Source organism: Equus asinus, chromosome 20 (genome assembly GCF_041296235.1).
Source record: "Equus asinus isolate D_3611 breed Donkey chromosome 20, EquAss-T2T_v2, whole genome shotgun sequence".
NCBI lineage: Eukaryota > Metazoa > Chordata > Mammalia > Perissodactyla > Equidae > Equus > Equus asinus.
The window spans coordinates 18,767,719-18,794,239 of NC_091809.1; the positions used below are offsets into that span (position 1 = coordinate 18,767,719).

Below are 26,521 nucleotides of genomic sequence, written 5' to 3' on the forward strand. Positions count from 1 at the left end.
GTGCCTATTGGCCATCAGTATATCTTCTTTGGAGAAATGTCTGTTCATGTCTCCAGCCCATTTTTTGATTGGGTTGTTTGATGTTTTGTGGTTGAGTTGTGAGAATTCTTTATATATTAAGGATATTAAGCCTTTGTCAGATATATGACTTGCAAATATTTTTTCCCAGTTAGTGGGTTGTTTATTTGTTTCAATCCTGTTTTCATTTGCCTTGAAGAAGCTCTTTAATCTGATGAAGTCCCATTTGTTTATTCTTTCTATTGTTTCCCTTCTCTGAGAAGGCATGGTGGCCGAAAAGATCCTTTTAATACTGATGTCAAAGGATGTACTGCCTACGTTTTCTTCCAAAAGCCTTATGGTTTCAGGTCTCACCTTTAGGTCTTTAATCCATTTTGAGTTTATTTTGGTGAATGGTGAAAAAGAATGGTCAATTTTCATTCTTTTACATGTGGCTTTCCAGTTTTCCCAGCACCATTTGTTGAAAAGACTTTCTTTTCTCCATTGTATGTCCTCAGCTCCTTTGTCAAAGATAAGCTGTCCATACATGTGTGGTTTTATTTCTGGGCTTTCAATTTTGTTCCATTGATCTGTGCACCTGTTTTTGTAGCAGTACCATGCTGTTTTGATTACTATAGCTTTGTAGTATGTTTTGAAGTCAGGGATTGCGATCCCTCCCGTTTTGTTCTTTTTTCTCAGGATTGCTTTAGCAATTCGGGGTCTTTTGTTGCCCCATATGAATTTTAGGATTCTTTGTTCTAATTCTGTAAAGAATGTCATTGGGATTCTGATTGGGATGGCATTGAATCTGTAGATTGCTTTAGGTAGAACGGACATTTTAACTATGTTTATTCTTCCAATCCATGTACATGGAATGTCTTTCCATCTCCTTATGTCGTCATCCAATTCTCTCAGAAAGGCCTTGTAATTTTCATTATATAGGTCCTTCACTTCCTTAGTTAAATTTACCCCAAGGTATTTTATTCTTTTTGTTGCGATTGTGAATGGTATTGTATTCTTGAGTTCTTTGTCTGTTGGTTCATTACTGGAGTATAGAAATGCTACTGATTTATGCAAATTGATTTTATACCCTGCAACTTTGCTGTAGTTGTTGATTACTTCTAACAGTTTTCCAATGGATTCTTTGGGGTTTTCTATATATAAGATCATGTCGTCTGCAAGCAGCGAGAGTTTCACTTCTTCCCTCCCTATTTGGATTCCTTTTATTCCTTTTTCTTGCCTGATTGCTCTGGCCAGGACCTCCAGTAGTATGTTAAATAAGAGTGGTGATAGAGGGCATCCTTGTCTTGTTCCTGTTTTCAGGGGGATGGGGTTCAGTTTTTGCCCATTGAGTATGATGTTGGCTATGTGTTTGTCGTATATGGCCTTTATTATGTTGAGGTAGTTTCCTTCTATGCCCATTTTGTTCAGAGTTTTTATCATAAATGGTTGTTGGATCTTGTCAAATGCCTTCTCTGCATCTATTGAAATGATCATGTGGTTTTTCTTCCTCAGTTTGTTGAGGTGGTGTATCACGTTGATTGATTTGCGGATGTTGAACCATCCCTGTGTCCCTGGTATGAATCCCACCTGATCCTGATGTATGATTCTTTTGATGAATTGCTGAATTCTGGTTGCCAAAATTTTGTTTAGAATTTTTGCATCTATGTTCATCAGTGATATTGGCCTGTAGTTCTCTTTTTTCGTGGTGTCCTTGTCAGGTTTTGGTATCAGCGTGATGTTGGCCTCATAGAATGTGTTAGGAAGTGTTCCATCTTCCCTAATTTTTTGGAATAGCTTGAAAAGGATAGGTATTAAATCCTCTCTGAAAGTTTGGTAGAATTCCCCAGGAAAGCCATCTGGTCCTGGGGTTTTATTCTTTGGGATGATTTTGATTGCTGTTTCAATCTCTTTGCTTGTGATTGGTCTGTTCAAATTGTCTGCCTCTTCTTGAGTGAGCTTTGGGAGATTGTAGGAGTCCAGGAATTTATCCATTTCCTCTAGGTTATCCATTCTGTTGGCATATAGTTTTTGGTAGTAGTCTCTTATAATCTGTTGCATTTCTGCAGAGTCTGTTGTTATTTCTCCTCGCTCATTTCTGATTTTGTTTATTTGAGCTTTCTCCCTTTTTTTTTTTTTGTAAGTCTGGCTAGTGGTTCGTCAATTTTATTTATCTTCTCAAAAAACCAGCTCTTTGTCTCATTGATCCTTTCTACTGCCTTTTTCGTTTCAATAGTATTTATTTCTGCTCTGATTTTTATTATTTCTCTCCTTCTGCTGACTTTGGGCTTCATTTGTTCTTTTTTCTCTAGTTCAGTTAGGTGTGCTTTAAGGTGGCTTATTTGGGATTTTTCTTGTTTGTTAAGATGTGCCTGTATTGCGATGAATTTTCCTCTTAATACAGCTTTTGCTGTATCCCATATGAGTTGGTATGGCATGCTATCATTTTCATTTGTTTCCAGGTATTTTTTGATTTCTTCTTTAATTTCTTCAATGATCCATTGCTTGTTCAGTAGTGTGTTGTTTAGTCTCCACATCTTTGTGCCTTTCTCAGCTTTTTTCTTGTAATTAATTTCTAGCCTTATAGCACTATGATCTGAGAAGATGCTTGTTATTATTTCAATTTTTTTAAATTAGTAGAGGCTTACCTTGTTTCCCAACATATGGTCTATCCTAGAGAATGTTCCATGTGCACTTGAGAAGAATGTGTATTCAGCTCCTTCTGGGTGGAGTGATCTACATATGTCTATTAAGCCCAATTGTTTTAGTTTTTCATTCAGCTCCACTATTTCCTTGTTGATTTTCTGTCTGGATGATCTGTCCATTGATGGGAGTGGGGTGTTGAGGACCCCTAGTATTATTGTGTTGTTTTTAACATCTTCCTTTAGGTCTGTTAATAGTTGCTTTATGAATCTTGGTGCTGCTGTGTTGGGTGCATAGATATGTATAAGCGTTATTTCTTCTTGATGAAGTGTCCCTTTGATCATTATATATTGTCCCTCTGTGTCTCTCTTTACCTGTCTTATTTTGAAATCCACTTGGTCTGATATGAGAATTGCAACACCTGCCCTTTTTTCCTTGCTATTTGCTTGAAGTATTGTCCTCCACCCCTTCACCCTGAGTCTGTGTTTGTCCTTGGGGCTGAGGTGTGTTTCCTGGAGGCAACAAATTGTTGGATCTTGTTCTTTAATCAATTTTGCCACTCTGTGTCTTTTTATTGGAGAGTTCAATCCGTTCACATTGAGAGTGATTATTGATGCATGTGGACTTAATGCTGTCAATCTGTCGCTCATTATCTTGTTTTCCTGTGTTTCTTTTCCTGTGTGCTTTAGACTACCCATTTAATACTGCAATTTCTTATGCTGAGTTTCTTAGACTTTTCCTTATCTATGATTTGTGACTCTCTTCTGTACTTTATTTTAGTGTCTACCTTGAAGTTTGTATTTAGAATCTCGTGTATAATATAGTCTATTCTCTGATGGTCTCTTACTTACTCGACCAATACTGATTTAGACCCTTTGCTCTTCCTCTCCTAAATAATTATTTTCATTTTTTATTCCAACTCGTCTTATTAATTTGTAGTTAGAGTGCTAAGATCGTCCTTGTTTTGGTAGTTTCCTTATTTTTACCCTAATGCTAAAGTTGAATATTTGCTGTCCTGTTCTGGTTCTATCCATCGGTCTCCCTAGTCTGTGGATTGTGTCCCCTTTCTCCCTTTTTTCTCTTTTCAAGTATGAGAGCCTTCTTGAGGATTTCTTGTAATGGAGGGCTTTTAGTTACAAATTCTCTTAACTTTTGTTTGTCTGGAAAAGATTTAATTTCTCCCTCATATCTGAAGGAAATTCTTGCTGGATAGAGTATTCTTGGCTGAAGGTTTTTATCCTTTAAAGCTTTGAATATATCACTCCATTCTCTCCTAGCTTGTAGGGTTTCTGTAGAGAAATCCGCTGACAGTCTGATAGGGGCTCCTTTATAGGTTATTCTCTTTTTTTTTCCTTACTTCCCTAAGTATTCTTTCCTTATCATTCCTATTTGCCAACTTTACTATTATGTGCCTTGCAGTGGGTCTTTTTACATTGACAAATCTAGGAGATCTAAAACCCTCCTCTACACACATTTCTCCGTTGATCCCTAGATTTGGGAAGTTCTCTTCAATAATTTCATTAAGCACACTTTCTGCTCCATTTTCCTTTTCCATATTCTCAGGAATTCCTATGATCCTTATGTTCTTACTCCTCATTGAATCCATAATCTCTCAGAGATTTTCCTCATTTTTTTAAATTCTTAGTTCTCTTTCTTCCTCTGTCTGGCGCCATTCACCCTGTCTGTCCTCGTTTATGCTGATTTGCTCTTCTAGGTTGTCTACACGGGCATTCTGGGAATCCGTATTGTGTTTTATCTGGTCCATTGTGTTTTTCATCTCAAGTAATTCTGTTTGATTCTTCTTTATGATTTCAATCTCTTTTGTGAAGTAACTCCAGAACTCGGCTTGTTTATCTTTCTCTCTACCTCGTTGAGGTTTTTGATTATAGCTGCTCTGAATTCATTATCACTTAGTTTACCTAATTCCAAGTCCTCAGGACTTAATTCTGTGTTTTTATTGTTTTCCTTCTGGTCTGGGGCTTTTATAAATTGCTGGATGGTCGAGAAGCAGTTTTTTCTCATGGTGGTAGAATTCAGTTGCAGTTACAGCCTGTCGCCACTAGATGGTGGGTCGAGAGCGGCCTGTTAGCTCTCCGCCTTGGGGCAAGATGGCTGCGCCCACTGGCTTTGTTAGGGGGGAGGGGCTGTTACTCACACACACCGGTCTGGGTTCAGATGAGTTCTGTTCTCTGGTCTCCCAAGGCCCTTGATTTATAGGGTCCCCGCGGACGGAAGCTCTCCCCCCATCAGTGTGTCTCCACTGAATCATCGGCAGGAGTCCTGGATGATCCCCAGGTCACGCGGCCCCTCCCCCGCTCCTTCCCGACCCGCGCCGCAGCCATCGCAGACTCTAGGGGAGGGAGCGATGTTCTCTCCTACCGTTCCAGCGCCTCCGAGGGTGTAAGCAAGGTTATGATCTCCGCCTTCTTGGTATTGTAGGTCTCTAACGAGCTGGCATTATGTTTATTCTCTGAAATTCAGTTCTTCCAATCTTTTGTTGTATTTTGGAGGGGAGAGAATCCCGGGTCAGCTCACCCCGCCATTTTGCTCCGCCCACCCCAAAAAAAGTCAACATTGGTGAGAATGTCCTATGTGCCTGGCAATGTGCTAAGCACAGATCATCTAAACAGCAATCTTCAATGGTTTTTCCTCTAGAGAATTAGTAATATCTACAATTTATTGAGCACTTGCCAAGTGGCAGGCACTAAGCTCTTAACATTTATCCTTTGATTTCATCTTCACAACAATGCCTGTGACCCAGATTACTGCCATCCATTTTCTGGATGAAGACACTGATATTGAGTAGCTACCCAAGGTCATGCTGCCACAAAGTAGTTAAGCTGGGATGCAAGCTCCTGTGTACACTCTCATAACCACCAACCCATATAGCTCATATGCTTACTTCTTCCTAGAACAATTTTCCCTCCTCTAGCTGCCTACCTGATCTTCAAAATTCCACTCCAATGCCTCCTCCTCTGTGAAGCCTTCCCTGACTCCAACTCAGGCAGAGTTTCATCCCCTGGGTACCCAAAACATCATGCATGTGTCTCTCTTATGTTTCTGATCAGAATATCCTGAAATGATGTGAACAATGTTGGTTTTCCCTTTCCAACTCTAAATTCTGTAATCACAGACCTCAGTTATCTTACTCCCTTATGTCATTGACTGACTTTGGAAAATGCCACCAATGGGTTGGATTGCACTGTTAGAAAGTTTTTGTCAGGGTGAACCACACAGCCAGCCTCACTAACATCCACCTCCAAGTAGGAGGAAGAAGTTGGTTCTTCCACATCCCTCTCAGTACTGAGGGCACCTGTCAAGTGTCCCAAGCATTCCTGACCCTGTCCTGTGGTGTCCCCAGCAATTTCCTACATGATGTCCTACTCACTTCCTTCATGGTACTTCCCTATGTCACATAGATCTTGTCTGTTTATGTCCTTGTTTGTCATTGGTATCGTGATGGAGACTGTGGGGTCCAGGGAAGCAAGGACCTTGCCTGGGTGATTCACCCTGGAATGTCTTATGCCCAGCCCAGCATGTGACTAATTTTGTTGAATGGATGGGTGAATGGTTGGTTGGGCGCTTGGATGTGATAGGAAAGTCAGGATGGCGAATAGTTAAAGACAGCTTTAAAGACCATCTGAATGAAGATGGCAGCCTTAGGACAAAGAGTTCCAGTGAGACCCTCAAAAGAATCCACGTGCCCTTATATGGCCAGTATTGCTGCTTCCCTAACTACCCACAGTTGGGAATGGACATCCTTTCTGTCCTGCATTGTTCATTGTTGGAGTTGTGGGTGGTACGTGGTATTCCAGGGCAATCTGTGTTTGCCAGGGGGCTTGGAGGTTGCCAAGGGAATTGAGCATTCCGGATTTAAGTGTGCAGCTCCTTCTGGTCTGTGGTCATCTTTCTTGTCCACCTCATTCACTCAGGCAATATTTATCAGAGACTCTAGAGCTAGCGTCTTACCCTAGTCCTTGAAATTAAGTCAGACTACCCACAGGTCACTACTCTCCCATCCAATGTCACAAAGTCACCAATAATAGCTGAGCTCATTGACAACTGTCCCCCCACCTAATCCCAGTCCATTTGACCCCCAACTTGCTGTCACCCAAGTGCTTCTATGGCTCACACTCCTCAGATTCACAGTTAGAATTCAGATTGGCCCCAGTGCTGGCTCAGCATAGATTTCTTTTTGCTCCAGATACTCATCTTTGCATTTGGACTCAGCCACTCCTCTCTGTTCTCTTGCTTAGTTTTCTTGTTTCAGCTCCATCATTACCTATTTCACCTCCCAATCTTTTTGGAATCTCACCTCTGCTTTAGCCCCAGGACCATCAGGAAGAGGGGTATTGAAACATTCTACTGGGTCTATACTACTTTCTTTGACTTGGACTTTGAAATTTAGACTGCAAGAGTCAGTGTGTAGCTCTTGCATGAGGTGTGGCCCAGTATCTTATTAAGAGATGCAAGTTTCTGCTCTCCCATCCCATGCCCATGACAGGCATCACTAATCTGTTGTGGCTTTTCTCCTATTGATTCTAGCGGTGACCTCATAACTCTTCTCAAGACAGCACTCTAGGCAGCCAGTACCTATCGACGGCCATTGCCTGGTGGGATTTGCCAGCCCCACTCAGGATTCTTGATGTAGGTCTCCTGTTCTTCCTGCAGCAAAGGTACATCATGTAAAACAGAGGGGATGGAAATCAATCAGTGGCCTCTGACTTCATTCTGGTGGGCCTCTGTAGTCATTCAGGGTCACCTCAGCTTCGGTTCTCCCTGGTGGCTGCCATGTTTATTATGGGCCTTCTAGCCAACACCTTTCTGCTATTCCTGATCCACATGGACTCCTGGCTCCACACACCCATGTACTTTCTGCTCAGTCAGCCCTCTCTGTTAGATGTTGGCTTCCCTCTGGTCACCATCGCCAAGATGGCGTCAGACTTCCTGCAGGGAGAAGGTTCCACCTCCCTCAGGGATTGTGCAGCTCAAATATTCTTCCTGACGTTGATGAGTGTGGCTGAGGGCATCTTGTTGGCCCTAATGTCCTATAACCATTATGTTGCTCTGTTCTACACCGTGCAGTATCCTTTGCTCATGAGGCGCCAGGTGTGTTTGCTCATGGTGGGCTCCTCCTGGCTGGCGGGTATGCTCAATGCCTCCATCCAGACCTCCATTACTCTGCACTTCCCCTACTGATGCCTCCTGCATCGTGGACCACTTCTTCTGTGAGGTGCCAGCACTGCTGAAGCTCTCCTGCACAGACACCTCTGCCTGTGAGTTGGCGCTGTCCACCTCGGGGGTGCTGATCCTTGTGCTTCCCCTTCCCCTCATTGCCACCTCCTATGGTGACATGTTGGGGGCTGTTCTACGTGTACACTCAGAGAAGGCCCCCAAAGAGGACTTCACCACCTTCTTCTCATGCATCACCGTAGTGGGCCTCTTTTTTGGAGCAGCCATGTTCATGTACATGGTACCAGGTGGACTGTGGGTGGAGCAAATTTGCAAAGGACAGGGGACATCAGAAGTTCATGTTTTGAAATGTCAAAGTTGAAGTGTTTTAAATGGATATTTATCCATGTCATATGATTCCACTCATATGAAGTGCCAAGAGTAGTCAAATTCATAGAGAGAGTAGAATAATGGGTGTCAGGAGTTGGGGTAGGAGAATGGGAAGTTAGTATTTAATGGGGATAGACTTTCAGCTTTGGAAAATGAAAAATTGGTTGACACAGATGGTGGCAATGATTGCCCATCAATGTGAATGTGCTTAAGGCCAAGTGTACAGAACTGTATACTTAAAAATGGTTGAAATGGTACATTTTATGTTATATAAATTTAACCACAATAAAAAAGATGAAGTAGCACAAAAAAAAAAAGGAAAAAGATTGTGAAATCTTTCATATGATATTTTCACTATCACTATAAAATAATTAGGTGTGGCTAGGATTGGTTAGATAAAAATTTTAACATTAGTCCTCAACAGTCTTCACGAAGATTTCTAACCCACGACAATATTGACATTTTGGTCTATATAATTATTTGTTATGAGGGGCTGGCTGTCTTGTGAATAGCAAGATGTTTAACAGATCCCTGTGATCTACCCACTAGATGGCAGCACTGAGTTGTGATAACCAGAAAAGTCTCCAGACATTGTCAGCTGTCCTGTAGGGGACAAAATCAGCCTGACTGAGAACCACTGGAGTAGAACAACTCCGTGGGTGCCAGAGTTGATGGTGGTAGTGTTCACAGTATGGGAATAACAGGAAGGGCAATATGTTAGGAAGAATAAAACATCAGTGGAATCTTGGAAAGGTTGAGGGGAGGGGCGAACAGAACATCCCATTGGTCCTATTACCTCAGAGGTCAAATGTGTTGGTCTGGTGATCATCAGTCTCCACAGGTGGCAGCATAAATCAAATAATTGTACAGAAAGAGGGAGAAGTTCCTGTTGAGAGAGTCAGGAGCTAGAAACACAAGCTAACGCTTGGCTGAATCCTACCCAGGATCCTTCAGTTCTCAGTTACAGGGACCCACTGGGTATATGCTCTCACTGGACACAATGCATCCATCCCGACATTAGCCACCATTGTAATTAAATAATTATTTATATAATTATTTGATCAATGACTGCTTCCTACAAAGCTCCATCTGAGCTTTGAATCCCATTGATTCCTAATTTCTGGGGGAAATTATGTTATCCCTTATCCTTTCTTTATCCTGTATTTTCCAATGTCTGTGTGCAATGTTATACTTTCCAATGTCATGGGAATGTCCCACATTCTCATGTCTTTCAATTAAAATGAAACTCACATATAGAGCCATATTCCCCTTTGGTTATTACTCCAAACTTTTGGAGAATTTGGTCTACTTGTTACTTCCATTTCCACTCTGCTCACTCTTCCTTCAACCAGTTCATCTGGAGTCTTTCTACATCCATCACATTTGCACTCCCTGAGGTCTGCAGTAACCTCATGTGATACTTCTTATAAATTCTCAGGAATATTTACATTCTTCAAAATCCTTGATTTTTCAGTAGCAACATCATTAACGGTTGTGTTCTTCTTCTGGAAATAGGGACCTTTCTCATGTATTTCATTTTCTTGATAATGGGATTCTGTGGGTCATGTCTATTGGGCTCCTTGTAACATTAACACATCCCTCAGGGAGAAACTCCTAACTTTGAAATTAAATCCCGTGAAAAGGAGGCCAGAATTGGAGTAGTGTCTTAAGGAACACTGGGAGACTTCTTTGAAGGAAGATGAAGGATCTTTTTTAATCTCCAGAAGAATGGTCTTGTTGACTGCAAAGTTTTGAATGTACCAGATAACAAGGAATAATTGGAATAAAGGAATTCATCTCTCTCCACAGCTATCTTCAGGGAAAGGGAAGTGGCATAAAGTTTTCTTCCTATCACTCTCTTTCCACACCAAGGGAGCTAAATTGTTTAAAGAGTGAATGAAAATAGAACAATTTATTTAATGAGGAAGTCTGAGAATTCATCTCCCAAGGCTCTGGAAACTTTAAACAAGTTTCCACTGTCCCCGAGGCAAACCATCTTGGGTCTCCTAGAGATATGGGTTGTAAATTCCCTGCCTGGAACGTCTCCCTGTACTTTATGGGGAAAAGACAGCGTACCAGAAAGAACCAGGGCAACCAGGGTTTCCATGGTGACATCTGAAAGAGCTAGTGTAACCTAGTAAAGCCTGGGGGTGGTGTGCAGGAGGGAAGATGTAAACAGTGGAGGAAATCTCTTATTAGATCAGAGTACAAGGGACACAAACAAATGTGCCTCAAAATGTCTCCAGATTGGAAGCATTAACATCACTTAGCAGCTTGACAGGCATGCACATTCTTGTTCTTTAGCCCAGATCTACCAAACTCCAGGGACAGGCCCAGCCATTTGTGTTTCGTAATTCATCCATTGGATCTCATGTATGGCTAAAATCTGAAAACAACTGCCCTAGAAGATTTGTTGAAGGGATGATGAAGGACCCACGTGCGCCCGCGTGTTCAGAGATCTGAGGGCTCTCCACCTCCAAAATCTTATCTACGTATAATCATAGATTTGTCTTTTACTTTACAATGCTTATGTCCCTGTCTTTTTTCATCTTATGCATTCATTTAAATTATTAGAATAATATTAAATACTTATGGTTTGTAGCAGCAATCTTTTCATGTTCATTAATTGTCATTTCTGAATGCGTCCACATTCCAAAGAACATTATTTCCCATTGAAAAGTATACATTACTTATCATTTGAAAGATACATCCTTATTTTCCATTTTTGAGAACCTGCCTCCACACACACACGTACCCCACCATTTGCAGCAATGGCTGTTAAAATTATCAAATACATTTTGACTTCTTTTAAAAATCCAGCTTTTGTACTGATATATTTATGTAATACATGAATGTAAATAGATTTCCTAATGTGGAAGCATATGTAAATTCCTGAGATGAGCAGTATTGACCCATGGTGTATTGTTATTTAACATACTGATCAAGACAGCCTTAAAAACAAGCAAACAAACTAGCAAAAAATAAACTTACAGGTACAGAGAACAGATTGGTGGTCACAAAGGGGGAAGAGAATGGGTGAAGGTGGGCAAAAGATACAAATTCCTATTATAAAATAAGTCATGAAATGTACAGAATAGTGACTAGAGTTAACAATACTGTATTGTTTATTTGAAATTTGCGAAGAGAGTAGATTTTAAAAGTTCGCATCACTGGGGCCAGCCCTGTGGCCGAGTGGTTGAGTTCATGGGCTCTGCTGCGGCAGCCCAGGATTTCGCTGGTTCGGATCCTGGGCGCGGACACGGCACCGCTCGTCAGGCCATGTTGAGGCAGCGTCCCATGTGCCACAACTGGAAGCACCCACAACTAGAATATACAGCTATGCATTGGGGGGATTTGGAGAGAAAAAGCAGAAGAAAAAAGGAAGACTGGCAACGGATGTTAGCTCAGGTGCCAATCTTTAAAAAATAAAAATAAAAAAGTTCTCATCACAAGAAAAAAACTTGTAACCTCATGTGGTGATGGATGTTAAATAGACTGATTGTGGTGTAATTTCCCAACATGTACAAATATTGCACCATTATGTCGTACAACAGAAAATAACATAATGTTATATATCAATTATGTTTCAATTTAAAAAAGTTGACGCAAATGTCCCTAGGGATGGACTCTAGTGAATGCTGTGCTGTATCGCCCAGGTCCTACCTCAGGATTACGGGTTTATTCTTCCAGGTGTGAGGGATACAGCCTTCTGACAGTCCTCAGCCCTCAGCCCTCAGCCCACTTTGAGAATTGCCCTCAGCTAAAGGAAGCTGCTTCACTAAAGCTCAACACCACTCAGATCTCTTGCTGTGGGAGCATAAACGAACCAACAGTCATCTGCATCCTCCACTGTGTTTGCACTGAGGTTGCTCCTGGGCTCCTTCCAGCCACTGACTGAGCACAGCATGGAACCAGCGTATGCCCATTGCCATAGTCACACAATCACATTGACGACCACGGTCAATTACACTACCAGGATGGTGACTCCTCTTCTTGTTAAGAAGGACCTGAAGTGCCAGGCAGCAGCACAGCTTGAAGTTTAATGGGACTTTTGCCATGTTTCCGAAAGTGTTACCCTTTAGAAGTCAAATTTCTAAACATGCAGAGGCCAGATTTGTGGAGGCCTGAAGCAAAAACTCCCCAAGGGGCTCATGGAGTGATGGCAGACGGGGCTACTTCTACTTCCAACCCTTGGTTTATGGCTTAATGGATTCTCCAAATTGGAGATACAGCACATTATGATTGTCTTTGACTTAGAGTATACGCTGCATACTGTGGATTAAGTACACAGCATTTCCTGTATATTCAAATGCCTGCACAAAATATGATCATTCTCTTTGAAATTAAATGTCTTCCCATATTTTCCATTATAAAAATTTCTGGACTCTCTCCAGAGAGAGAGTTACTCTCTTTAGACTACGTTTTAACCATGTAGTCCCCTTCTGTAATAAACTTCATATGTGATTTTTATTTTCACCTAAGTTGTCTCAATACTCACTCTTCAACCCACTTTACCTGGATTATTTCTGCCCCTGCCCTTCTAATTAGAGATAATAAATGGAGCCCTCTCTAATATCGATGAAGACCTCCATGTCACCAGCAAATGTCAGGGGATATTTTCCATCCTTATTTGGTTAGTCCTTCCAACAAAACCAAAACTATTTGCCACACTACTTTTCTTTAGAAAGATCTTGTGGCCTCCATGGCATTGTGGACACCAAGTGATTCACAAAATCTCCAAAGATTCTTCAAGGGAACTTCACAGAAAGTTGGTTCCAGGGTTTGATTCTTGTAGAAATTGTACTTTCCTTAGGGGACTCTTTGTAGATTTAAGTGAAATCAAAGCAAGAAGAGTTTCTCCTTGAATTAAAAAAATTAATTTCCCACTTTTACCACTTGCAGACACCATGTTGGCTGAAAATTGCCCACTCTCTTATCTTTGTACCCCTAGAGAGCTGAATTATTAGGAATGACGTAAGTCAATAGAAGAATTTCTGTAATGAGGAGCTCTGAGAATTCAACCCTGGAGACACCGGAAACTTTAAACATGTTTCTGTTGCCCCTTGCCAATAATTCTCTGATCCCAGCCAAATGCAACCCAACTGGGCTTCCCAGGGGCAGACCTCAGAGAACCAAAAGCTTCAGTAGTACCCATCATAGAGGGTCAGTGTATCCAGTGAGAGCTGGAGGAGTAAGAAAAAAAGAGGAGAGAAAGTGAGCACTGGGGTTTACATCGAGAATAACGAGACTGCGACAGTCTCATATTTATTTAGTCTGTAATGGCGAAGTCTCTGTACTTTGAAGGCACTTTAGTTTCTATCGAATGCAGTCTTTTCCAGTGCATTTTCTGTTTCCTTCTCTCTCTTTTTGGAATCTAGGGGCTTTCTGTGATAAAAGGTATTTTCTGGAGAGTCTCCACCTCTTGTCTATTCTTTCCCATAATTGTAGGCTCCTGTTGGATTTCCTGTGCCCAAAAATCTATTCACTAACTACTCACTGGAGATCTATTATGCACGAGGTTGTCTATTTTATTCTTAATGTGACTAGGTTTTTCTATTTCCTAACAATTTTTGCATCATGTTTGCCTTACTGATAGCACTTAAGAGTCCTGTGTTGATTGTTGTTGTTTAATTTTAGTGTTCACAATATCATCTACAATAATTATTTCTGATGTTTTGTACTCAGCCCGATTTCCTTTTCTCATCTTACAGATCTCCTTTAAATGTTCTGGAGAATATCTAGTGACTGAAATTGGAGTAGACTGCCTTGATCTGTTCACAAATTTAATACAAAGATGTTAGTGTTTAATGTAAAATACCATGTTTGCTGTAGCTTTAAAACTATCATTCTTTCTTGGGTTTAGAAATTGTCCTTGGTTTCCTTATTTAGCAAAAGCTCTGTCCTGGCTGCTAATGAGAGTAATGACCGTTACATTTTCTCAAATGCATTTTCTCCTGTCATTATGGTTATGGTTTCTCTTCATTGACCTATTTCTTTGATGAATTATGTTAGCAAACCCCCTAGTATTAAACCACATTCCCACCTCTAGGAGTTGTTACTTATTCATGACATATTATTCTCTAAAAATAGGTATGAGTAAATTGTATTTAACTTTTTATTGAATTTTGTATCTATATTCAGGCTTATGTGAGCCCAAAGAGGTCTTTTTTGAGTGAGATTTCTTTATTACCCATTTAACATTTGCATGTTTTGAGCACCTACTATGTGCCAGGCACCATGTAAGTTCCTGGAAAGACAATGGTAAGGAAAGGAAATCACCTTCTCTGATCACAAACATAAAATTACCAACATGAGAGGCACACCAAGGAATTGCACAGGATGCTGAACATGTGAGCCTCATCCACTCTGTCCTCCTGACCCTCTCTCTCTGTTCTCCTTCTCACTGGACTCTCAAGCTCCTTCATTCTCAAGCTCTCTGACCCACAGGGCAACCATGAATTCTGTTCTCTCACCCCAAAATACTTGTGCTTTCCTTCTTTCCCCTGGTTAACAATTACCCATCCTTCCTTTCACAGTTCAAATATTCATAGTTCAGAAAATCCTTTTCCACCCACCTCCCCAAACTAAATGAGTCCTGGATGATTTGTCTCTCTTGACTTAATTAGGATTCTCTAGGCATTAATAACATGGACCTTTTTCTATCATGGAGAATGTAGACATTTATAATCACATCTTAAATTTTTCTTTGAAATTTTAGGATGATTTGATTTATACAAGCTTTGAATTTTTTTTCTGCTTTTTCTCCCCAAATCCGCCCCCCATGTAGTTGAATATTATAGTTGTGAGTCCTTCCAGTTGTGGCACGTGGAATGCCACCTCAACATGGCCTGATGAGCGGTGCCATGTCTGGGCCCAGGATCCGAACCAGCAAAACCCTGGGCCGCCATAGCAGAGCGCACGAACTTAACCACTTGGTCAGGGGGCCAGCCCCCAAGCTTTGAATATTTTTTAATCAAATCTGTCAATCATCTATTTTTGCAATTAACTCTACTGGTTTTTAACACAACATATCTCCACTTCTGAGGATGTATATATGAGCACAGACACTTTGTATTTTATTATGATGATTTTGTGATTTTGTTCCCTTTTCTTATCTTTGTAGTCCACATACTTTTCTCTCCTCTTGGAAGAATCTAACTGGCAGGCAGTTTCTGAAACAGAGATCCACAGGGATCTTCATTAATTAGAAGTGCTGCATGTCAGTGAAAAGAGGTAACAGATCTGTTGTGTGTATAACAATCAGAATTCTATCTTTAATGAATGCCACAGTTTAAGAGGAATTTTGACAATGATACCACAGAGGACTGAGTTATTGTGATGTTAAGAACAGAAGCTCACATTTATCAAGTGTCCAGTGTATGTCACAGAGATTACAAGAAAAATTACACACATCATCTCATTTAATTCACTCATCAGTCTTACAATGTAGGGAATGTTTGCTACTCCCATTGTAGAAGTGAGGTATCTTCAGCTAGGAAACCTTAAATAACTTTGTCAAGGTCACATCAACAGTAGGTTGCTACAGCAAAATTCGATTCTAGGAAGTCTGATTTCAGATCCCATTTTCTAAATCACATTTCTATCCTGTACTTTAGGAGAGTTACATATCAAATAGAGTTATTGTAAAAGGAACGTATTAATAATGACAATAGTTATCATTTATTGAGATCATACTGTGCATAAAGGCATTTCTAAACCTCCAAAAGAAGGTAATAACAGTAACCACATTTTTAGAAATAAAATAAATAAGGCACTTGAGTGTTAACTAGGACATGGATAGGAAGCATCAAGTCAGAATTAAAGTTTTCTGAGTTGGGAATCCACATCTTAATAAGTATCAGAGCTATTTCAATGAAGAAAGCATGGAGGTTATCAAAGAACATATATTAAAGGTCTTGAATTATTTAAGGGTCATATCATAGAAGAAATCGGTTTTATGTTGATAGCCTCAAATGGTATGAGTACCAGTGAGTAGGAGATAAAAAGAAATTACTGGCAAATTTTAAAAAGGCTAAATAATTACACTTAAAAAGGAAATGTGCTACCACTTTGAGTGAATCACTGTCCTTGGAAAGACTTAACAGAGGGTGAAGTTTGTCCACCTAAAGGTTGAATCACGAGGTGCTGATTAAGTGAGCTGCCAGTCGGCTGTCACTGAACATTACTTTTTCCTCCTTCTCCAGCAGACACCAGCTACATGGAAGCAGGAAACCACACAGAAATATCAGAGTTCCTCCTCCTGGGCCTCTCAGAGGATCCTGAACTGCAACCCCTTCTGTTTGCGTTGTTGCTGTCCATGTACCTGGTCACCTTGCTCGGGAACCTTCTTATCATCTTGACCATCATTTCTGACTCTCACCTCCACACCCCCATGTATTACTTCCTCTCCAACCTCTCCTTTGTCGACATCTGCTTCACTTCCACCACTGTCCCGAAGATGCTGGTGAACATTCAGGCACAGAGAAAAGACATCTCCTACATAGGCTGCCTCACACAGGTGTATTTTTTTATGATTTTTGCTTTACTGGATGGATTCCTCCTGACTGTAATGGCGTATGACAGATTTGTGGCCATCTGCCACCCCTTGCACTACATGGTCACCATGAACCCACGCCTCTGTGGCCTCCTGGTTCTGATGTGTTGGTTTATCATTTTCTGGGTCTCTCTGATTCATATTCTACTGTTAAGGCAGGTGACCTTCTGTATAGGTACTAAAATTCCACACTTCTTCTGTGAACTGGCTCAGGTTCTCAAAGTAGCCTGCTCTGACACCCTCATTAATAACATCAGCATGTATGTGGCTAGTGCCCTGCTGGGCGTGTTTCCCCTCATTGGAATCCTCTTCTCTTACTCTCAAATTGTCTCCTCTATAATGAGAATTTCCTCTGCAGGGGGAAAATATAGAGCATTTTCCACCTGTGGTTCTCACCTCTCTGCAGTCTGCTTGTACTACGGGACAAGCCTGGGTGTCTACTTCAGCTCTGCTCTGACCCATTCTTCCCACAGAAGCTCGATCGCCTCAGTGATGTACACTGTGGTCACCCCCATGCTGAACCCCTTCATCTACAGCCTGAGGAACAAGGATGTGAAGGGGGCCCTGAGAAGGGTCCTCAGTCGAGCAGCCCCTTGTCTGTGATGGGTCCCTGGCCTCAGAACTAAGTGGACATTGTGGGCTCCAAAAGCAAATATTATGGATTTAATCTCCTGGTTCGTTTTCTCCCCAAAAGAACTTGCTTCATTTTTTCTATTCCCAAGGCAGCTATGACTTTGCTTTTATTCATTTTTGTATTAGTTTCTCCCTAACAACCTCCTCAGTCAATCTTTTTTTACTTTTCTTCCCTATTTGCAGCCCATGAAGCTCTATCTTTGCTCAGCTTTCTTACAGCCATTCCTGAGATTTCCAACATTAGATCTGAAGCACTTATATTAAGTAATAGCATCATTTTCCACAAAAATTATCTTCTCAAATGTTGATATCTTCACTTTAATTTGGTTGTGTGTTCGTTTTTCCCTGGAAGAAATGGAAGGAAAATCATACAATAGTCATGACTAAAGTGCTTGCCATGTCAAGACACTTCTTGCTGCTTTACATATGTACTCTTATGTTATCCTGACAACATTTCTTTGAGGTGTTTTTTCTCATTTACCTCACTTTTCAGAGAAAGAGATTGAAATAGGGATGGACTCTACTCTGGAAAGCTGACACTGAACCTACACTCCTAACTTTGCTATCATACTTTCCATGAAAACAGTGATGTGATTTTCAACTTCAGGAGTAGGAATCTAGATTTGAAAGCTAATTTCTCTAGGTGATTCATAGTAATATATTGTGTAGGATAACCCTGAGAAATTGCTTCACTCTTTGCCTTCCTTCCTCCTTCTTTCCCTTCTTCCTATTATTTCCTGTGTTATAAGACCTTTATTTCCTATTATTGCAGTTTTAGAATACATCTAAAGATCCAAAAACTCAATACTGAGTATAATAAAGTTATTCTCTCATATGGTTTGTTTTGGGGGGAGGATATTCTCTGGAGGTACCCTAAGGAATGGTAGTTACACACTTGTGGGATGCATTCAGGGCTTAGTTCACTTTTTGAGAAGAGCATTGATAGAATCAAGTCTGCAGTGAAGGGTGGGGTATTAGAAGCTGTCAGCATTTCTCCCATGTTCCCTGGGATCCTTTCACCATCTCATTGCACAATTGCATGACTGTCAATTGTCCACAACAGGTGGAATCCACTTTTCCCAATGCATAAAGGCAGAAGCGACAGGGAATTATGCCCCACCAGAAACAGTTTTTGATGGAGAGGTGTGGCATATGCCAACTCCTTCACCCTGTAGCTGGGATAATTTTGAAGTTTGGATTTTGTGCCAATTTCCCTACGGGGTGAAAACTCTGCTCACTTGTTGTGGAAGCTGACTGAAGGCAAGCTTTAATGGATATATTTTCCTCCCTACATCACTTCCCCTCTCTCTAACCCATGTTCCATGTTTTCTACTCATTCCACTGAAGTGCTTGCACGTGAATCCTTGGCTCAGTGTCTTCTTCTGAGGGGGAAAACACCATTGATACAGACAGTGAAGGATATCAAAACAATATCTTGAATACAATTTTGGACTTTTGGGGCCAAGAAAAAAAAAGAAACCAAGAATTGTGTATCTAGTAAGATCTTAATATTCCTGAAAAATCATAATTTGGTAGTGAGGAAAAACATATTTGGTGTGGCTTCAATTTACTTTGATTTCGTTACGTTTAATCCAGGGTGTATTTTTTGTCTGCTGTATACAAGTTGAAGAGGGGATGAAAGAGGCAAACATGATCACAACACAGAGTGGTGAACATAACAACACTGGGGTGCAATAGAGTCTGTTGAAAACAAAGGTAAAAGTGTTCAATCGCCTTGTGTTATTCCAGAGAAAACTTTAAACAATTGATTTTACAGATTTATTGATATACAACTTATGTACCATGAAATTCACCCATTGAAAAGGCAAATTGAATAATTTTAATAAATTTGTGGTTATGCAATCTACACCATAATTCAGCTTTAGAACATTTGTATCATCCCCAAAAGTCCCCTTGTGCCCATTTGCAGTTAATTCCCACTCCCACCTCCATCCTAGGCAACCACGTCTCTCCTTTTGCTCTCTAAAAATTTGGCTTTTCTAGATATTTTATATAAATAGAATCATACAATATGTGATTTTTGTATCTGGCTTCTTTCATTTAGCACAATTATTTTAAGAATAATCCCTGTGAGTCACGTGTCAGTGTTTTGTTCCTTAAAATTGCAGAATAGTATTCAAATGTACGGATGTACCACAGTTTGTTTATCCATTTATCACTTGACAGCTATTTGGATATTTCCAGTTTGGGTTCTTATGAACATTTTCATCATGTCTCCGTGTTGACAAGTGTTTTTATTTCTCTTGGGTAGATAAGGTGGAGTATAATTACTGGGCAATATTGTAAATTTATGTTTATTGTTTAAGAAAAATGCCAAAATGTTTTTCAAAGTGGCTTCATCATTTTACATTTTCATCAGCACTGGAGGAAGCTCCCAGTTTTTCCACATCTTTGACAACACTTGGGATTCAGGGAAAACATCTAATGGAAGAATTTACTGGAGCATTGAGTAACAAATAATCAATAGAAATTTAACTGGAAAATGGGTTTGGGTTGGAAGGAGAGAGGATAAGACAGTGGGATCTAGAGGGAGAAGGAAGCACGTACACATAAGCATGGAGAAATTCAAGAGTAAGGCATTTAAGGAAGATATACAGAACTTAGGACTGAATTATTAGAAATAAGCCTAGATCTGTAGATAGAGGACAGACTATTGAGATTCTAATTTGACATATTAAGGATTTTAAAGGAAATTGAGCACCAGGGCCGTGCTGTAATCATACATATAATGTGAGGAATTTAGTATTGCTCTGAGTGGGAGAAACTGGAAGCAGAAGGAACTGTTAGGAGACTGTGGAAGTTGTCCAGGGGAGGGATAATGGGGAGAAATCTAAGCCAGTGGTGACAAGAGAAGCAGATTTTGGAAGAGAGTTGTATTAGTTTTCCTATTCTGCTCTAACAAATTACTCTATGTTGAATGGCTTAAAACAACAAAAATTTATCATCTTACAGTTTTGGAAATCAGAAGTCTACAATGTATCAGCAGGGTACTCTCCTTCTGGAGGCTCGAGAGGAACATCTGTTTATTAGCCTTTTCCAAAATCTAGAGGCCCCCCTCCATTCCTTCGCTCATGGTTTCTTCCTCTATCTTCAAAGTCAACAATATAGCATCTTCAAATCTGTCTCTAGTACTCCTGGCTTCCTATAATAAGGGCCCCTCTGATTACACTGAGCACACCCAGATAATTCAGGATAAATTTCCCATCTCAGGATGTTTAACTTAATTACATCTGCAAAGTATCTTTCATTATCTAAGGTAACACATTCACAAATTCTGGAGATTGGTACATGGACGTCTTTGGGAAGCTATTGTTCAGCTTTCCATAGGAGATTCGTATGAGTTAGAATTTGCCAACAAGTGGTCAGTAAGGCCTTGAGCTGAGAAGCTGGAGCCTTTGTCATGGCACAGCTTGCTGATTTTCATGGGGTGTGATCTTCTCATGGCCCTGGCTCATGTAGATATAGGGCTGCACTATTCAGGTTTGGTTTCCTGGCAAGTGATAGAAAAGAATTTCCCGATTCATCTGATCATAGCTGAACAGAGGCTGAGGTGGACGCCGGCACAGCTGGACACAGGGGCTCAAATACTGCAAGGATTTCCTTTCAGATTGTCAGCTTTATTTTCTCAGCCTGACTACTTGCAAATGGAAAGAGATGCAGAAACCAGCAGCTCTCACAACTCACACCTCATGTTAGTGTGAAGCACTTGTTTAGTAGCTTCACTACTAGAAGGAAACTGGATTTGTTTTAGCTTCTCGTGTGAAAAAAAGATCTCAGAAAAGGATGGTGTTTGACACAATTGTGTGCTCTTTCCACCTTGAACCAATCAACTGTGGTCAGGGGACACTATACTGGAACCCCCTTCAGAGCCACATTTGTTTACTCAATTTATCAAACCTATTTTTATTGAGTATTTACTATGTGCCAGTCATTATTTTAGGTTCAATGCCACAGGGCAAAGAGCATCAGGAGTGTGGAGAGGAAAGGTTGTCATTATATAAAGGCTGGTCTTAATAAACCTCATTGCATTTGTGAAGACAGTGAATGACTCAGATGAGCGCACATCCTGGGAAAGAGTGCCCCAGGCAGAGGGCAAGGCTAATACAAACACCTTGAGGTGGGAGGTGGCCTGGGGGGAATATGGTTGCAGCATAGAGAGCGAGGGGGTACATAGCAGAAGAGGAGGATGGGTATCAGGAGCTGATCATGTGAGGCTTTCTCTGCCATTGAAGGGCTTTGAGTGATGTGGGGAGTCATTGCCAGGTTTTGGGCAGACACATGACATGATCTTACTTGGGATTTTAAAAGACCATTCTGGCTGCTGGGTTGAGAAAGAGTTGCAGGGTTTGGCAAACCTTGTTGGAGTTGACTGCAGCAAGCTGGGGGTGAGATACAGGAGGCTAGGACGTGGGGTGGGTGGTGGTAGTAGCGTAAGGGTTGAGAAGTGATCAGTTGGGCAAAGAGGATTTGTTGTCAGGCAGGATATGGGTGTGAGAAAAGAAAGGAAACAAGAATGACTCCAGGTTTGGGTCCTGAAAAACTGAATGAGTGGAATTGCTTCAGTCGACATAGGGAGGGCTATGGGTGGAGCAAATTTGAAAGAAAAGGGACACCAGAAGTTCAGAATGTCAAAAATGAAATATCCCAAAGGATAAATATTGTATGGGTCATCTTATATGAGATGACTAAAGTAGTCAAATTCATAGAGACAGAAACTAGAATAGAGATTACCAGGGGCTGGGGGGAGAGGGGATCAGGGAGCTAGTGTTCAAGGGGCAGAGTTTCATCTGGGGATGATGAAATGATCTGGAGATGGATGGTGGTGATGGTTGGACAACAATGTGAATGTAAGTAAGGCCACAAAACTGTACACTTAAAAATAGTTAAAACGGTAAATTTTACGTTGTGTATATTTTAGCACAAGTTAAAAAGATGGAGATTTTGTTTGACATCCCAGTGGAGACTTGAGTTTGAGAGAGAGGTCTGTACTGGAGGTAAAAATTGGAGGGTCATCGACATAGAGGTAGTATTTGAGGCCAGCAAGCTGGTTGAGATCATCAAAGGAACAAGTGTAAATATGGAGAGGGACCAAAGATAGAGTCTGGGATGCTCTGGGAGGAGTCAACTGCAAAGGAGGCTGAGTATAAGAGACCAGTCTGGTAGCAGGAAACTAAGAGAGCTGGTCTACTGAAAGCCTAGTGGAGAAAGTTTGTCAGTGAAAGGCTGGGGCAAAGACAGAAGCAATTCCTCTCAAGAGGAAAAGGTGTGACCCGTGTGAGGGGTGTGTCTTTGACAGGGCCAGAGTTGTGTCCTACAAAGACAGACCATCTGGTCAGAGGAACCTTAGATTTTGTCTAACAAGTGGTGTTTTCAATGCCGTGGAAGTAGAACGGTATTCCATGTATTGTCAGAAAGCCTCCATGAAGATTTTATAAAGCAGTATTTTAGCTTATTTTTCTATTCTCCTCCAGTAACGAACTCTCCCTAATCAGGTAGGAAACATACATAGAAGAGAGCCCTGGTGATCTCTGTCTTTTTTCTTATCTCCTCCAATACCCCATGATGCCATCCAAAAGAGCCAGTGTACCCTAGTAAAAGCTGGATGTGGAGTGAGGGAGGGGAAATGTAAACAGTGGAGGGAAAACTTTTATTAAATCAGAGTACTAAGGACATGATAAAGTGTTTCTCATAGTGTCTCTAGACCAATAGCTCCAGCATCCCCTGGGAACTTGTTAGATGCATAAATTCTTGCCCTTCATCTCAGATCTACTAAATCAGAAACTCCAGGGACAGCCCCAGCCATTTGTGTTTAACAAGCCATCCAAGTGGATCTTATGCATGGCTAAAATTCGAAAACGACTGTCCTAGGGGATTTACTGGAATGCATGATGAAGGACTCACACAGAGCTGCATCTTTGGAGATCTCAGGGCTCTCCAACTCCAAAATCTTATCTACTAACAATGATACATTTGTCTTTGACTTTACAATGCTTATGTCCCCTTTATTTTTTCCTCTTATGCATTTGTTTGAATTGATAATTCAATTGAATTTTTAATATTGAATAATATTAAATACATATGGTTCATAGAAAGAATCCTTGTATATTCATTAATTGTCACTTAATGCTTCCATGTTCAAGTGAATGTTAGCTCTCATTGAAAAATCCATATTATTTGTCATTTGAAACATACACCGTTTTTGTTTTTGTTTTTGTTTTTTGCGGAAGATTAGCCCTGAGCTAACTACTGCCAATCCTCCACTTTTTGCTAAGGAAGACTGGCCCTGAGCTAGCATCCATGCCTGTCTTCCTCTACTTTATACGTGGGACACCTACCACAGCATGGCTTTTGCCAAGCAGTGCCTTGTCCACACCAGCTGCACCCGGGATCGGAACCGGCGAACCCCAGGCTGCCGAGAAGCAGAAGATGCGAACTTAGCCACTGCGCCACTGGACCAGCCCCTGAAAGATACACCTTTATTTTCCTAATTTAAGAGGCTGCAACCCCCCCCACACACGTGTATACACCACCAGTTGCAGCAATGGCTATTAAAAATTATCAAAGACATTTTGATTCCTATTGGACTTGCCTCCTTTGGTATTGATATATTTATGAAATAAACTAATATAAATATATTTCCTAAATCTGAAGCATATTTAGAATCTCAGGATAAAAACTATTGACCCATGGAGTATTGTTCTTTAACATACTGATCAGTATGTTGAATTTCAGTGGGATTTTGTCATATCTCTGGAAGTGTTACCCCTTCAGGAGTCAACATTTCTAAACCTGCAGAGGCCAGAGGTGTGGAGACCTGAAGCACGAATTCCCCAAGGGGCTCACTGGGAGTGAGGCTGGGTCAGGTTGTTTCTACTTCCAACCCTTGATTTCTGGACCCATGTATTTTCTAAATGGAGATATAGCACATTATGATTCCCATTGATTTAAAGATTTTATTTTATTTTTTTCCTTTTTCTCCCCAAAGCCCCCCGGTACATAGTTGTATATTCTTCGTTGTGGGGCCTTCTAGCTGTGGCATGTGGGACGCCGCCTCAGCGTGGCTCGATGAGCAGCGCCATGACCGCACCCAGGACTCGAACCAACGTGACACTGGGCCACCTGCAGCGAAGCGCGCAAACTCAACCACTCGGCCACAGGGCCAGCACCTGATTGCCATTGATTTAGAGTGTATACTGCATACTGTGAATTAAGTAGTGAGTAATTCCTGTGTATTCAATTGCCTGCACAGAATATGATCATTCTCCTTGAAATTAAATGTCTTTCTCCATCTTCCATTATTTTTTTTTAACTCTCCCATACTCAATACTCTCTGTAGACTATGCTTTACTTCTGTTCTCCTTTTCCCTGACAAACTTTGTACATTATTTCTACCTGCCACCTACATTTCCTGAGGACTCACTCTTTAGCCCTCTCTATCTGGATTGCTTCTTCCCCTGCCTGTCTATTTAGATGTAATAAATGGAGCCCTCCCTATATCAACAAAGGCCTCTATGTCACCAACAAATGTCAAGGGATATTTTCCAGTCCTCATTGAGTTAGCCCTTTCAACAGAACCAAAACTGTCAACCACTCTGTTTTTCATCAGACAGGACCTCCTTCTCTCCGTGACATTGCGGACACCAAGCGATCCATAAATTCCCCCAAGATTCTTCAAGGGAAGAACATCACAGAAAATTGCTTCCTGGCTTTGATCCTTGTAGGAATTAAAATTTCTTTAGGAGACACCTTATGATATTTCAGTCAAATCAAAGAAAGAAGAATCACTCCTTGAAGGAAATAAACTCATTTCCCCCCTTTGCTGCTTTCACAGATGCAACGTTGGCTGAAATCTTTCTGTGCTCTTATCTTTACGCTCCAAGGGAGCTGAATTATTTGGAGTGAGGACAGTCAATAACAATTTAATGAGAAGTTTTGAGAATTCAACCCTCAGAGACTGGAAACTTTAAACATATTTCTTTTGACCCTTACCTGTAATTCTCTGATCCCAGCCAAATGCAAAACCAATTGGGCTTCCCAGTGACACACCTCAGAGAACAGAAAGCTTCAGTGAGATCCATCAAAGAGGGTCAAAGTGTCCCAGTGAGGGCTGATTGAGTAAGAAGGAAAAAGGAGAGAAAGTGAGTACTGGGTTTTACCTCTAGAGTAGTGAGACTGGGACAGTCCCATATTTATTTAGTTTGCCATGGTGAAGTCTGTATTCTGAAGGTACTTTAGTTTCTGTTGAACCCAGTCTTTTCCAGGTCTTGTTCTCTTTCCTTCTCTGTCTTTCTAGAATCTAGAGCCTCTCTCCAGTAAGAGTTATTTTCTGGAGCGTCTCCACCTCCTGACCCTCACTCTCTATTCTCCATCTCACTGGCCTCTCAAATCCCTTACATTCCTAAGCTCACGGACCCTCAAGGCAACCATGGATTATGTCTTCTCAGCCCAAAATTCTTACCCTTTCCTTATTTCCTCTGATAACCATTTCCCATGCTTCCTCTCAGAGCTGTAATATTTGTATTTCAGAGAAAGCTTTTCCATCCACTTCCCCAGACTAAATTTATCATTAATGATTTTTATCTCTTTAATTTATTAGCATTCTCCATATTTCAACGTGGTCAGGGTGAGGAGGACAGAGGGGTGAGGGCCACAAGTCCAGCATCCTATACTTTTCCTTCATGTATCGCTCACACTGGCAATTTTATGTTTATTTGTGAGTCAGAGGACATGAATGTTTTTGCTCACCATTGTCTTTCTAGGGACTTATGGTACCTGGCACAGAGTAGGTGCCCAACACATACACATGTTGCATAAATAATAAAAATGGAGATTCCATGCATCAACTATGAAGCAAAAAAGAAATCTTCAAGCTCACATATGCCTGAACATAGACACAAAATTGAATAATAAAGTTAAACCAAATGCATTTATACCTATTTTAAGAGAATAATACATTGTGAATAAGTAATACTTATTCTAGGAATGGGAAGCTGGCTTAATACTATGATGGTTGTTATAACTCATCACAAAAATAGGTCTATGAATCGGCATGTAAGGGTAGGATTAACTCTCAACTGTTGCTGGAGGTTTATTTCCAGTATCAACTGGAAT

At 40.9% G+C, this 26,521-nt stretch overlaps 1 protein-coding gene and 1 pseudogene across 1 annotated transcript; both read left to right on the forward strand.

Moving 5' to 3' along the window:
- Nucleotides 1-6,199: 6,199 nt before the first annotated feature.
- On the forward strand, nt 6,200-8,194 carry LOC139041191 (olfactory receptor 2Z1-like; annotated as a pseudogene).
- An 8,226-nt stretch (nt 8,195-16,420) lies between these two features.
- LOC139041102 (olfactory receptor 7D4-like) lies at nt 16,421-17,359 on the forward strand. The gene has a single exon (XM_070490332.1). The coding sequence runs from the start codon at nt 16,421-16,423 to the stop codon at nt 17,357-17,359; it is 939 nt and encodes a 312-aa protein (XP_070346433.1).
- The last annotated feature ends 9,162 nt before the right edge of the window (nt 17,360-26,521 follow it).